The sequence below is a fragment of the Callorhinus ursinus genome, unplaced genomic scaffold, assembly GCF_003265705.2.
Source record: "Callorhinus ursinus isolate GAN/ISIS: 27379988/994484 unplaced genomic scaffold, GSC_fseal_2.0 scaffold18, whole genome shotgun sequence".
NCBI classification, from domain to species: domain Eukaryota; kingdom Metazoa; phylum Chordata; class Mammalia; order Carnivora; family Otariidae; genus Callorhinus; species Callorhinus ursinus.
This window is the reverse complement of record NW_027397080.1, coordinates 2,309,830-2,322,271: the sequence shown is the minus strand read 5'-3', so window position 1 is coordinate 2,322,271 and position 12,442 is coordinate 2,309,830. Positions and strand designations below refer to the sequence as shown.

Genomic DNA, 12,442 nt, shown 5'->3' with positions numbered 1-12,442 from the left:
TCATCAAAGCCCCTGTCCCCCAGCTTCTTGCCCCAGAGTTCCTGACCCCAGCCAGCTCCCCATGGGCTTTTCCCCCGCGGGAATGTGCCTGGAAGTCTCGGGGCCTCAGGGAGGGGCCATCTTGATTGGGCCCAACGGGGAACTCCTGCTCCGTCTACTTGTTTCTTCTTACCGAGGAGTAACTTTCCTACGATAAAGTGCCCAGCTCCTAAAGGTACCCACTGAAGGCAGTGATCACATTTGTCTTTCTGCTGTATATTCAGGGCTAGCGCAGGGCCTGGCATAGAGTGCCATGCTTCTTACTCTTTTATTTTATTTATTTTTTTTTATTTATTTAAGTAATCTCTACACCCAGTGTGGGGCTCGAACCCATGACCTGGAGATCATAAGTCTCATGCTCCACTGACTGAGCCAGCCAGGCTCCCTGAGTGCCACACTTCTAAGTGGCTTACAGTAAGCGCTAGATGATTTGTTGAAAGAACTAATGATCAAAACTGCATCAATTAACATTCTCATCAACAGGGTAGGCTGGTTACTAGTGCAGTAGTGCTCTTGTCAAGAGTAGGTATCACAATTATTATTTTACGGTTTTTACCTACCTGATAAGGCAAACCCTGGTACCTCATTATAGTTTTCAGTTTTTCATTTCTTTGAATACCAGTGATGCTGCATGTTTACCTGTACATGTATTGGCTGTAGCACATTTTCTGGGACTTTCCTAATCATGCTCTTTGCCCATTTTAAAAAGTGGGAAATTTGTCCTCGTTAGTTGGAAAATGTTTCTGATAATTAAGCTGCGCAAGACCAGGTCGGATTGAGATGCTCTGGACCTTGATCACAGCATGTACAGACTGCCTCCCCTTTCCCACAGTTTCTGAGGAGCCTGTGCAAATAAAGCACGCGTGCACCTCATGCTGGGAGAGCTCAGAGGATGAGGAGACCCACTGCCGCTGCTAAGGAGTGCATAGTCTTGGTGAGGAGCAGGGCAGAGGGTGAGGAGGTAGAGGGGAGAGGGCCAAGGGAGAAGAAGAAAGGAAGGAGAGAGCCAGGCCCGGCCCTCGGGAGCTCCAGTCTACTATTTCTGGTCCCAGATGTGAATAGACAAGCTGAGGAGGGATGGGCTTCTGGGTCCCTTTTAAATTCCGTTTCCTATATCCACATGTAATCAGTTCCTAATTCCAGGGGCTGCTACCGCTGCCTCCCACCTGGTTCTCCGGCCTCCAGCTCCGCCCAACCCACTGGCAGGCCATCTTGCCCACTCCCACATGCCCTTCAATGGCTTCATACTGCTCTTAGGGATAAAGAAAAATTCCTTTAAAGTTGGTTCTGAGGCCCCAGAGTGTCCCGGCCTGAAGTCCCTCTCCCTGGCTCCGCAATAGGTCACTGCAGTGAGAGAGTCTCTCCAGGAGTGATGCTGTGTTCCCACAGAGGGTCTGCTGGGTCAGGATTGCAGAGCAAGCCCCTCTCTCCTGGTGGACAGTGGAACCTGTTGCCACCTGCAGTCTGGGTGAGGAAGTGTGGGCAGTGGCTCCTCAGATGGGTTGAGAGAGGTATCCTTCTCTTGCCCCTTCCCCAATCCCTGGACTCAGTTTCCCCAAGGGATGAGAAGCTCTGGACCAGTCGTCTGGGGAATTTCCCAATGACAGCAGCTACAGTGGCAATCCAAGAATGAAGATAGAATCTAGACTGTGGCCAAGAAAGGATAACATCTTATTGCTCATAGGGTAAAACCTGAACTCCTTCCCCTTATGCATACCTCTGATCTCAAGTCTTCCTATTCTCCCCCTCCTTACTCACCACCCACTACACTGGCCTTTTTTCTTTACGTGCCTTTAAAATAGAGAGTTCCTTCCATCTGAGAGATTTTGTACTTGTTATTCCTCCTGTCTGAAAGATTCCTTCCCCAGGTATTCTGCGGCTGCTTCCATTATTTAAGCCTCCGCTCAGATTTCAGGGACGATTTCCCTGACCACACTACATAAAGTAGTCCTCCACCCTATTACCCTGTATATTTTTTTTCATAGCTCTTGTCATCATCAAAACTTACACTGTTTTATTGTTTATATGTTCAGAGTTTCTCTTCTTCCACTAGATATAAGCCCCACAAAGGGACATTTGTATCTCATTCACCCACTGCATTCCCCAGAGCCTAGTACAATGCCTGATACATACATACATTTATGTACCATGATCCTCATAGAAATAAATCTATCAGGGGAGGGGCGCCTGGGCAGCTCCGTTGGCTAGGTGTCCGACTTTTGATTTTGGCTCAGGTCATGATCTCAGGGGCATGAGATTGAGCTGGTGTTAGGCTCTGCATTGGGCATGGAGCCTGCTTAAGATTCTCTCTCTCCCTCTCCCTCTCCTCCCCCCCCCCAACTCATATGTGCTCTCTCTCTCAAAAAAAAAAAAATCCAATAAATTTCAAAATATATATATATTTTAATATATCTTAAACAAATAATTACACAACTAAGGACAAGTAGAGTCAAGTGTTTGAGGCCGAGGTGCAGGACTCTTTCCCATTGCTCTGTCCACTTCTGGCTTCAAGGACCACTCCCTTACCCTGTGGGCAATTTCTGCACAAGACCCTGGCTTTGCCTAGAAACCGTTTAGAGCCCAGAAGTTTCACCCAGAAATCAGGTCTCTGGAAAAGGGCAAGGTTTCTACTTCCAGGCTCAGTTCTCCAAAGTCTTGGAGTCTAGGTAGGCTGCAGCCGCAGCTGCTGCGTCCCTGTCCCCACCCAGCCAGAACAGGCTACAATATTGATAGCTAACTTGTGCAGGCTGTGTGCTCCTCTAGTCCCTGCTTGGTTCTTTGGCAAGCTGGCTTGGGGTCTGGTTTCCTTAATGCCTTAACAAGCCCACACTCCATGTTCAATGACTACGTGTCTTCCATGTTTGCAGGTTGGTATGCAGAGACTGAAGTTGGGAGGTGCTTTCCCTGTCCCTTCTGCCCTTCCTCAGGACCTCCTGTTCTAGACGTCTCTCTCTCCAGGAGATTAGTAAATTTCTTCCTTTAAGAGAGACTTCTAGCTGCTCCCTGCTTGGGGCTGTGTTCTTGGGCCTGTTTGTAACCCACACTAGTGCAGTTAGCTCCCGGATTAGTTTAGTTCCAGGAAGCCGGCTCCAGGAAAGCCCCATGGGAGGGGAGCTCCATCAGTGGAGGTGCAAGTGAAGGTCCAGACCTCACTCCATCTTGGCAGGCATCCTGGGATGTTCCACCTTGACTAGTTTATCTCTTCATCTCCGACGCTTAGCACAGTGCCTGGTACACACAGCATTTAATGAACAGGGGCCATTAATACCACTAATTTATTTAATAAAAAAATTAAACGTGCTAGGCAATTTGCTAATGTTTTGCATGGATTATCGGTACCTCATTTACGCAGGTGCCATTACAATTTCCATTTTACAAATGAAACGGGTTCAGAGGAATTAAGCGACTTCAAGGTCATAAAGCTCTGCGCTGTTTTTATTGCCCGAGATGCAACAGAGTAATGTAGAGGGAAAATGCCAGAAAGCAGGCAGCATCCGAACACGGGCGAGCCCGTGGGAGCCAAGCCCGCGACGGGATCACCACAGTCAGCCGCTTTCGCACTGGGTTGCCCTCCGGATCCATTTCCGCTCAGCACAGACCGGAAGTGTTCCTGACGGCCGCGTTTCGAGTGCGCACGACCGGAAGTTTCTGTCCGCGGCTTTGCGGGGGTAGCGGAGCGGTGGCTCCGGCAGTCGGGGGAATCCAGGTGCCGAGGCACTGGGGCTTAGGTGGCAGTTCGGGCCGTTAGGGAGACCCAAACGGTGGGACACAGGCGGAACCCCCGACCCGCCCCGGACTACCCTCCTCCTAGCGGCCCGCCTCTTCACCCCGCCTCTCTTGGGGCTGAAGTGGCTCCGCCCCCTGGCCTAAGGCTGGTCCCTTCTCAGGCACTGACCCTTGACCTCGGGGCGCTCCCCCATCAGGCGCGATGGCTACAGGCGCGGATGTGCGGGACATTCTAGAACTCGGAGGTCCAGAGGGGGATGCAGCTTCCGGGACCATCAGCAAGAAGGACATTATCAACCCGGACAAGGTAGCAGGGGCGCCTGAGAGCCTTGGGTACTAGGAGTGAAGTGGTGGGGAGCAGTGACAACGGGGGGAGGGAATGGGGGGTGGTGCTGCGCTTCTAAGGAGATGGGCGGTGAAAGGTGTGACATAACGGGTTAGAGAGTTATGTGTTACCTTGACGAGATGGGTTGGAGGTGGTGGGACACCCATGGGAAATGGTGGGGACCAAGAAAGTGTGATACTCATAAGAGATGAGAGTGCCGAAAGAGTGAGACACTTGTAGGATATGGGGGGCGGGGCGGCACCAAGTCAGTGTGACATTCTGAGAGACGGTGGAAAAGTATCTACTCTCACAGGTCGGGGTTCTACCCAGGTGAGGTGGGGCTGGGGAGGGAGTGACCTGCCCCAACTAGGGGTGCCCCTATGAGTGGGCCTTCTCGGTGTGTCGTTATGTGTCGGGTGTGTATGTGTGTCACTGTACCTGTAGGTGCTGTTTTGTTCAGGGATTGAGCTGGGCTCGAGAATTTTCAGGGAAGGGAGTCTAGGCTGTGGTTCTTACCCTGTGGCTTCCCTTCGCAGAAAAAGTCCAAGAAATCCTCCGAGACACTGACCTTCAAGAGGCCTGAGGGCATGCACCGAGAGGTCTATGCACTGCTCTACTCTGACAAGAAGCAAGTATTAGAATCCCAGACCCCCCAGGTTCTGGTTGCCTGACCAGTCTGCATGTCCCTATCTCCTGCTTTTCTGTGCCCGCTCTCCCCCTTCCACCCTCCCCAGGTGGGGTTCCTGCTTACTCAGGAGGATGCAGGAGGAGCTCAGACCTCTCGTTCCAGGATGTGACTTTCTTGCTCTAGGGCAGATCAGCCTGGGCCCAAAGGCTGTCTACACACCTCTGACTCTAACCTCCCATCTCTCCAAACCCTACTGCCAGGGATGCACCCCCGCTGCTACCCAGTGACACTGGCCAAGGCTACCGCACAGTGAAAGCCAAGTTGGGCTCTAAGAAGGTGCGGCCCTGGAAGTGGATGCCATTCACCAACCCAGCCCGCAAGGATGGAGCTATGTTCTTCCACTGGCGACGGGCGGCTGAGGAGGGCAAGGACTACCCCTTCGCCAGGTTCAACAAGGTGAGCCATCACCATTTGGACATAGGCCAAAGTCTCTGCGCTCCTCTGGGAGCTCTCGGCCTCCTGGGGTTGGCCCCAGAGGCACGGTCAGTCTTTGTGTCAGCCACAGTCACCCATTCAGTCTGCGTGGCAAAGACATGCAGGGTGAGATTTCGTGCGTCTCTTCGGCCCGTGGGATTCTGTCCTTTCCTGGGCCTGGTCTGGTCTTTGGTGGCTTCTCTTGGCCCTTCAGATGTTGCTGTTCCTCAGAGTTGTGTCCTTGTCTCTCTGTACTTTTCTCCCTAGTGTGTCTCATTTTCTCTGTGGCTTCAGTTACCTGCTCTATGCCAGTGACCCCACTTAATATCTCCAGTCCAGAGCAATATCCAGTCATTTACTTAATGTCTCTCCGTGAAGGCCCCACAGGAATTTCAAATAGGTACCCTTGAGCAGAACTCATCCATTCCCTCTCTTCCTCACCCGTATCAGTGAAGGGCACCACCGTCCACCCAGCTACCCAAATCAGAAACTTGAGAATCATCCTTGACTTCACTTCTCCTGTAGTCTCTAATTACTTCAGCCAACAACAGGACAAAGAAGGTAGGGAAAGATAGATAACAAACATGTAAGCAAATAAATTGGATTCTTTCAGATAAGAGCCGTCAGTAAAATGAAACCAGGATATGAATGGAATATGAAATGAGTTAAAGAGTGAACTTGTAAGCATAGGGGAGGCCTAATTTAGATAATGTGGTTAGGGTGGGCCTCTCTGAGAAGGTGGCATTTGAACTAAATCTCAGCGATAAATCTCATCGAGTTCCGCTGATTCTGTTTCCATAATAAACCACGTCTGCCTTTGTTCTTTTTTTTTTAAAGATTATTTATTTATTTATTTATTTATTTATTTATTTATTTGGGAGAGCGAGAATGAGAGACGGAGAGAGAGCACATGAGAGGGGGGAGGGTCAGAGGGAGAAGCAGACTCCCCGCTGAGCAAGGAGCCCGACGCGGGACTCGATCCCGGGACTCCAGGATCATGACCTGAGCCGAAGGCAGTCGCTCAACCAACTGAGGCACCCAGGCGCCCTGCCTTTGTTCTTCATTCCCTGTGCTGGCACCCTAGTCCGAGCTGAATCATCTCTAGTCTAGGTTACCGAGGCTCAGGGAGAGCCGGGCCTTACCCACGCTCCCCCAGCCAGTGAGAAGCAGAGCGGGGCTAGGCTAGGATTTCCTAGGCTGTTGTTCAAGCCATTATACGATATGGTGTCACAGTCCCTGCAGCGCGGAGTAGCCTAGACTTGGAGGCTGAAAACACTGGGGCCTGATCCCACGACTTCAAGTCCCGACTTTTCCCCCCTCAGCCCTGTGTAGCCAACTGTCCCTGCACAGCTCTGCCTGGATGTCTCACAGGCTTCTTGGACTGAGTGCATCCGGGTGTGACCCATCATTCTCCCCCACCCCAGACAGACCTGGTTTTCCTCCATCTCAGCACCATCCTCAGACCCCCTCAGGTCCAGCAGAGGGAGAGGCTGGAGGTGTAGGATTGAGAAGGGACAACCAAGAGGTGAGGTGCTGAGGCGATGGGAGGGAAGGTTGGATGAGACAATTTGAGAAGATGAAAGAATGTTCATTTTGTATTTGGTAAATGCTGCTTCATGCCAAGTCAAGCCCTAGGCATTGAGAACAAAAAAATGCACCAGAAACAATATCTGCCTGCAAGAAACTCTCCATATTGTTGGGGAGGGAGTGGGGAGAGCCACAGGCAGTTAGTTTGGTAGGATACAAGCTATTTTGGGAGGACCTGAAGGTCATGGAAGCTTCCTGGAGCAGTTAGGGCTGGAGTTGTGTCCTAAAGGATGTCACCAGGCGATGTTAGAAAAGGAGTGTAGTGACTTTCTCCAAGCAGAGGGGCCAGCAGGAGCAAAGGCAGAGATAGAAAACCAGTCCCATGTATGGCACGCTGCAGGCACTTCCCTCCTGATGAAGCCTAAAGCTCGGGGTAGGACATGGTGGAAGGTGAGGCCTGAGAGGTCAGCAAGGCCAGATCAGGCAGGGCTTGGCCCTCATATCCTTGGGTAGCGACAGAGAGATTTTTAAATAGAGTACTGTCAGAATCCAGTTCGAGTCTTAAAAAGATCATGGTGACTACAGGTGGAGAATGAAGTCGGAGTAAGGTGAACTAATGATCTTCCCTCCAGTACTGCTGGTTCCTGGGGCCCCACTCTCAGTCTGTGACTCCCCAGCCGCTCTCTTGCTCAAGCCCAAGACACAGGGGTCACCTGTGACGGCGTCTTCCTTCACCCCTCATGTCCAGGTGCCAAGTCCTGTGGTTTTAACCCAAAGTTACGTCTGTGCCCTGTTCTCTACCTTCCACTGGTGCTGTTTTAGTTCCGGCCTCCTCTCTTCTCCCCTGGATTGTTTCCAAAACGTGCCAGCTGGCCTCCCAGGCTCTTGTTTCCCCCCATCTGTCCTTACTGCTGCCGGGGTGGTCTTTATAAAAGAGAATCATGATCATTTCTCTCTTCTCTTTCAAAGTAACCTTACTGTCTCCTGTCACCTCTTCCCTGACCAACCCTTATCCCCAGGCTGGATCAGGTGTCACTCATTATACCCTTCGCTTTACCTTTGGCATCATACTCGCCACACTGGACTAAATTGTTTTTTCAGCTGGACTGTGAGCTCTGAGAAGGTAAGGCCACTGTCTGTCTTATGCAGCACTGTGTTCCCAGCATAGGTCTGGCAGGCTCAGCATAAATCCATGAATGAATGAATGTCTCCCTCACTTGACTGTGAGCTCCTTGAGAGCAGGACTGGCTACACAGTTCCTGAGTTTTTTTTGTTTTTTTTTTTTTTTAATTAAATGGAATTGAAATACATGGCAGGGATACCTAACCAAGCCTGGGAAACCAGAGTGACTTCCTAGAGGAGCTAATGCCTGTAAGAGATCAAAAGGATGAGAAGTTATCTATTAGAAGAAGGAATGTGGAAGTGGGAATGCACTTCAGGCTGAGGGGGAGAGCCTGGCGTGTTCCCGACACTGCTAGTCATTTGTTTGGAACTTCGGGTGCATGAGGGACAGTGGCTGCAGAGAGGGGAGGTCATCCACCCATCGTTGGTTGATTCTGTAACTATTCATTGATACTTAAGAGTGTGCCTGGTCCTGTGCTGACCTGTGCTTTTGAGGAGTTTGTGAATTAGCTAGAAGGCACTTTTAGTGTAGTAGAGAACTTCTGAGGGTTTTAGGAAGAGATGTTTGGGTGACATGATCAGATAATTATTCTAGAACAGTGCTTCTCAAATTATCTGTGATGAAGGACCTTAAAAAAATATTTCCAATCCATCAGAGAGTGATAGTAAGGTTATAAGAAAAGACCAAATACAAGTCTGTGTTTGTTTTAAAGATTTTATTTACTTAGAGAGAGGGAGCACAAGTGGGGGGCGTGTAGGGGGAGAGGGAGAAGCAGACTCCCCACTGAGCACAGACCCCCCCCCCCGACACAGGGTTCAATCCCAGGACCCCGAGATCACAACCTGAACCACCCAGGCGCCGCCCCCCCCCCGTTTCTTCATATTCGACTCAGTAGCATGTGATTTCGTACTGAAATTATCGTACTCTCTCCTACTTTTCCAATTGCCTACTCTCACTTTCCACACTTACGTAGACCACTGGTACCAGTTTGCAAACAGCACTGGTCTGCAGGCTGTCCTTTAGGTAGCACTGGTCAGATCACATCTTGGCTGCGGATGGAGAATTGCTTGGAGGAGGATCAAATGGATGCAGAGAGGCAGGTGGGGAGGCTGTTTCTCTGACGCAGGCAGTGGTGGTGGTGGTCTGGATTGCGATGTGGCAGGTGGAGATAAGAGATCCTGGGGGTAAAAGCCACAGCTTTGTGGAAGGGGAGGGGTCAGAGGTAAAGGTAGAAGTTAAAGATGCTTTCCAGTCTTCTGGCTTGGGCACCTGTGTTGGCCAATGGTGACACTGAGAACCAAACTGGAAGATCTAGAAGTTTGAGGGAGGGTGACGAGCTCAGTACTGAACACTCGCATATATTTCTGTTGAGGTATAATCAACATATAGTATTCTGTTAGTTTCAGGTGTACAACATGATTCATATTTGTTGTATATTGCAAATGATCACCACTATTTGTCACCTGAACATATTAAGTTGGAGGTATATGTATATGTGGGACCTCCAGTAGGAGAGGTCTAAGAGGCAGCTGGAAATAGGGTCTTGAGAGCAGGTTTAGAGTCAATGTGGTTGGCCTTTGATAGAGAAAAGGGACTTCCCCAGTCCAGCCTAACGCTGACTCCTTCCTGGGGTCTCTGACTGACAGGCCCAGCTGGTGGTGGTGCGTTTTGTCCATGAGGAAGGTCTGGGGTTTGGGGCGTGGCAGAGGGGAGGCAGGGACGTGTGTAGGGGTGCACGTACTGGGAGTAGGATTCAGTCCCCTTTACTCTGTAGAGAGAAGGGACCTTGGCCCGCTCTGGGGAGCTGCAAGTCTCATTGTCACCACTGGGTGGCAGGAGTGCTTCAGACAAGGGTTCCATGGACTCGGGCCTCTCTCCAGTATTTAGCCATCTGCTCTACTCCAGAGTTAACCTCTGGACTCCACGGAAGCACTTACATGTGAGCCCCTCATCTTAACCCTGGGGACAGGGGCATGCATCTTGTTACTGCGGCTCTGGAGCTGAAGGCATGGTCAGGTCGCTCCTGGACCGGATCCAGAGGCAGGCTGCGGTCCCAGAGCCTGCTGGGGTCCTCTGGGCACGCAGTGTGTTTCCTCACGTGGAAGCATCATTTCCGGGCCGCCCTGTGCGGGGCCCCAGGCGGAGGGTTTGCTTTGGTCCAGCCTCGGGATGGGCGGTCCACGGTGGGGGGGGGGGGCTGTGATCACGGGGGCCGGAGCCCGCCGGCCATGCCTTGATGCGCCGCGCCCGCGCTCTGCCCCCCGCGCCAGCAGACTGTGCAGGTCCCCGTGTACTCAGAGCAGGAGTACCAGCTGTACCTGCACGACGACGCCTGGACCAAGGCAGAGACGGACCATCTCTTTGACCTCAGCCGCCGCTTTGACTTACGGTTTGTAGTTATCCATGACCGCTACGACCACCAGCAGTTCAAGGTGAGCCGGTGTCCTGCATTGGCACGCATGCCCCCTGCCTTCACGCGACCCCTGCCCCGTGCCTCTGGGCACTCACCCTCCGCTCCCGCCATGTCTTTATCCTCAGAAGCGTTCCGTGGAAGACTTGAAGGAGCGGTATTACCACATCTGTGCCAAGCTTGCCAACGTGCGCGCTGTGCCAGGCACGGACCTCAAGATACCGGTGTTTGATGCTGGGCATGAGCGACGGCGGAAGGAGCAGCTGGAGCGTCTCTACAACCGGACCCCAGAGCAGGTCAGCGCTGCAGCCCTTGGCTTCCATCCGGCCTGCTCTCAGTTCCCCCGCAGCCGGGTTCCCCTGCCTCCCCACCTCGTCCTTCCTCATGAGTCACTCTCCCTGCTCCACACCCCTTCCCCTCCCTCGTGGTCCCTCGGGGCAGCCCCGCACCCCCCTCCCCCGCTCTGCACTGCCCCCTGCCGTGCACGCACGGCTTGGCATCCTCTCGCTCTCCCAGGTCGCGGAGGAGGAGTATCTGCTGCAGGAGCTGCGCAAGATCGAGGCCCGGAAGAAGGAGAGGGAGAAGCGCAGCCAGGACCTGCAGAAGCTGATAACAGCGGCGGACACCACCGCAGAGCAGCGGCGCACGGAGCGCAAAGCCCCCAAGAAGAAGCTACCCCAGAAAAAGGAGGCGGAGAAGCCGGTGCGGAGACCGAGTCAGCCCAGCCCAGGGTGCAGGGCTCCGAGAGCACCCAGAGCTGGCGGGGTGCTGGGACTGACCCTGGGCCCTCCCGCTGCCTCTCCCCCAGGCTGTTCCTGAGACTGCAGGCATCAAGTTCCCGGACTTCAAGTCTGCCGGCGTCACCCTGCGGAGCCAGCGGGTACGTGTCGCCTCCATTGCTGTGCTGGGGCCCCAGGCTCCCTGCAGCCTGCGTGCGGCAGCTGGGGCACCGGAGCACTGGGAGGGGGTGCCACGTGCTGCAGAGAGGGAGGTCTCGGGGATGTGGCTGGGCTGGGGTCCAAGCTCTTGGTCTGTTCCACTTGCTGGTTATTTCTTTTTCGGACGTAGAGCTATCTCCAGGGGGTTCACTTCTCTCCCACTCCCCCTTGCCTTTGGTCCCCCTCACCCTTAACCACTTGTCGGGGAGAGGGCTTAGCAGCCTGGGTCATTGCAGATGAAGCTGCCAAGCTCTGTGGGACAGAAGAAGATCAAGGCCCTGGAGCAGATGCTGCTGGAGCTTGGTGTGGGTGAGTGGGGACTGGGCCCGCAGGAGCTACCCACCCGCGGCTGCCCATCAAGGCTGGGCTCGGGGGGGGGGGGCATTTCCTATCGCTGGCCTTCCCGCACACCCTGGTTCCGCCCGTGCCCTCCACCCACCGCCTGCAGAGCTGAGCCCGACGCCCACGGAGGAGCTGGTGCACATGTTCAACGAGCTGCGGAGTGACCTGGTGCTGCTCTACGAGCTCAAGCAGGCCTGTGCCAACTGCGAGTATGAGCTCCAGATGCTGCGGCACCGGCACGAGGCCCTGGCCAGGGCCGGCGTGCTCGGGGGCCCCGCCACGCCAGCATCCGGCCCGGCCCCAGCCTCTGCTGAGCCAGCAGTACCTGAACCTGGTCTTGGTCCCGACCCCACCAAGGACACCATCATTGATGTGGTGGGCGCGCCCCTCACGCCCAATTCGGTAAGAGCCTGGAACCGGCCCCGCTCCCTCTCGTGCCGGCAGTGGGAGTGGTTACTCTGCTGGGTTCTGGGACTGAGGGTAGGACTGGGTGGCCAGTGGGCATCACCTGCCCTGAGTGTGAAACACATGCACCAAGCCCGAGTAGAGCTTTGGGGGCCACTGACTCCAGCGCCTTCTGTGTCTTCTCAGAGGAAGCGACGGGAGTCAGCCTCCAGTTCCTCTTCTGTGAAGAAAGCCAAGAAGCCATGAGAGGCCACACGGGGTGTGGGTGCTGCTGTGTAAATAGAGCTGCTGAGTTGGACTGGGCTGCTTCCTTTTCCTTCCCACCACTTGTGAAGCCCCTGGCTGGTTGCGGGGGGTCACGTTGGAGCAGTCACCACCCCCACTCCACAGGGGTGGCGTTGGGACCTGCCTGCGGGGAGGCCCTTAGCAGCCCTCTCACCACTGCCAGTTTTGCCCAAACATCTGTACTTGGTTCTGCACTCAAGGTGGTTCACACATTGCATTG

General features: G+C 53.6%; 1 protein-coding gene across 5 annotated transcripts; it reads left to right on the top strand.

The window, feature by feature from the left end:
• Nucleotides 1-3,655: 3,655 nt before the first annotated feature.
• On the top strand, nucleotides 3,656-12,235 carry DMAP1 (DNA methyltransferase 1 associated protein 1). 5 transcript variants are annotated; one of them, XM_025855979.2, is made up of 11 exons: nucleotides 3,656-3,745; nucleotides 3,927-4,072; nucleotides 4,627-4,718; nucleotides 4,979-5,174; nucleotides 10,113-10,274; nucleotides 10,381-10,548; nucleotides 10,769-10,954; nucleotides 11,061-11,132; nucleotides 11,427-11,499; nucleotides 11,639-11,934; nucleotides 12,124-12,235. In XM_025855979.2, the coding sequence occupies exons 2-11, from the start codon at nucleotides 3,968-3,970 to the stop codon at nucleotides 12,181-12,183; spliced, it is 1,410 nt and encodes a 469-aa protein (XP_025711764.1). In that variant the 5' UTR covers nucleotides 3,656-3,745; nucleotides 3,927-3,967; the 3' UTR covers nucleotides 12,184-12,235. The 5 variants fall into 5 exon arrangements, with proteins under 5 accessions (XP_025711764.1, XP_073758825.1, XP_073758827.1 ...); XM_073902724.1 differs by having other exon boundaries at nucleotides 3,659-3,745; nucleotides 3,963-4,072; XM_073902723.1 differs by having other exon boundaries at nucleotides 3,680-3,800.
• The last annotated feature ends 207 nt before the right edge of the window (nucleotides 12,236-12,442 follow it).

Excerpts from the sequence above, each read along its gene's own strand:
- DMAP1 (XM_025855979.2), top strand. The coding sequence starts at position 3,968 with ATGGCTACAGGCGCGGATGTGCGGGACATTCTAGAACTCGGAGGTCCA. Across the intron at positions 5,175-10,112 it reads CCTTCGCCAGGTTCAACAAG|CAGACTGTGCAGGTCCCCGT; the intron begins GTGAGCCATCAC and ends CCCCCGCGCCAG. Across the intron at positions 11,500-11,638 it reads GCTGCTGGAGCTTGGTGTGG|AGCTGAGCCCGACGCCCACG; the intron begins GTGAGTGGGGAC and ends CACCGCCTGCAG.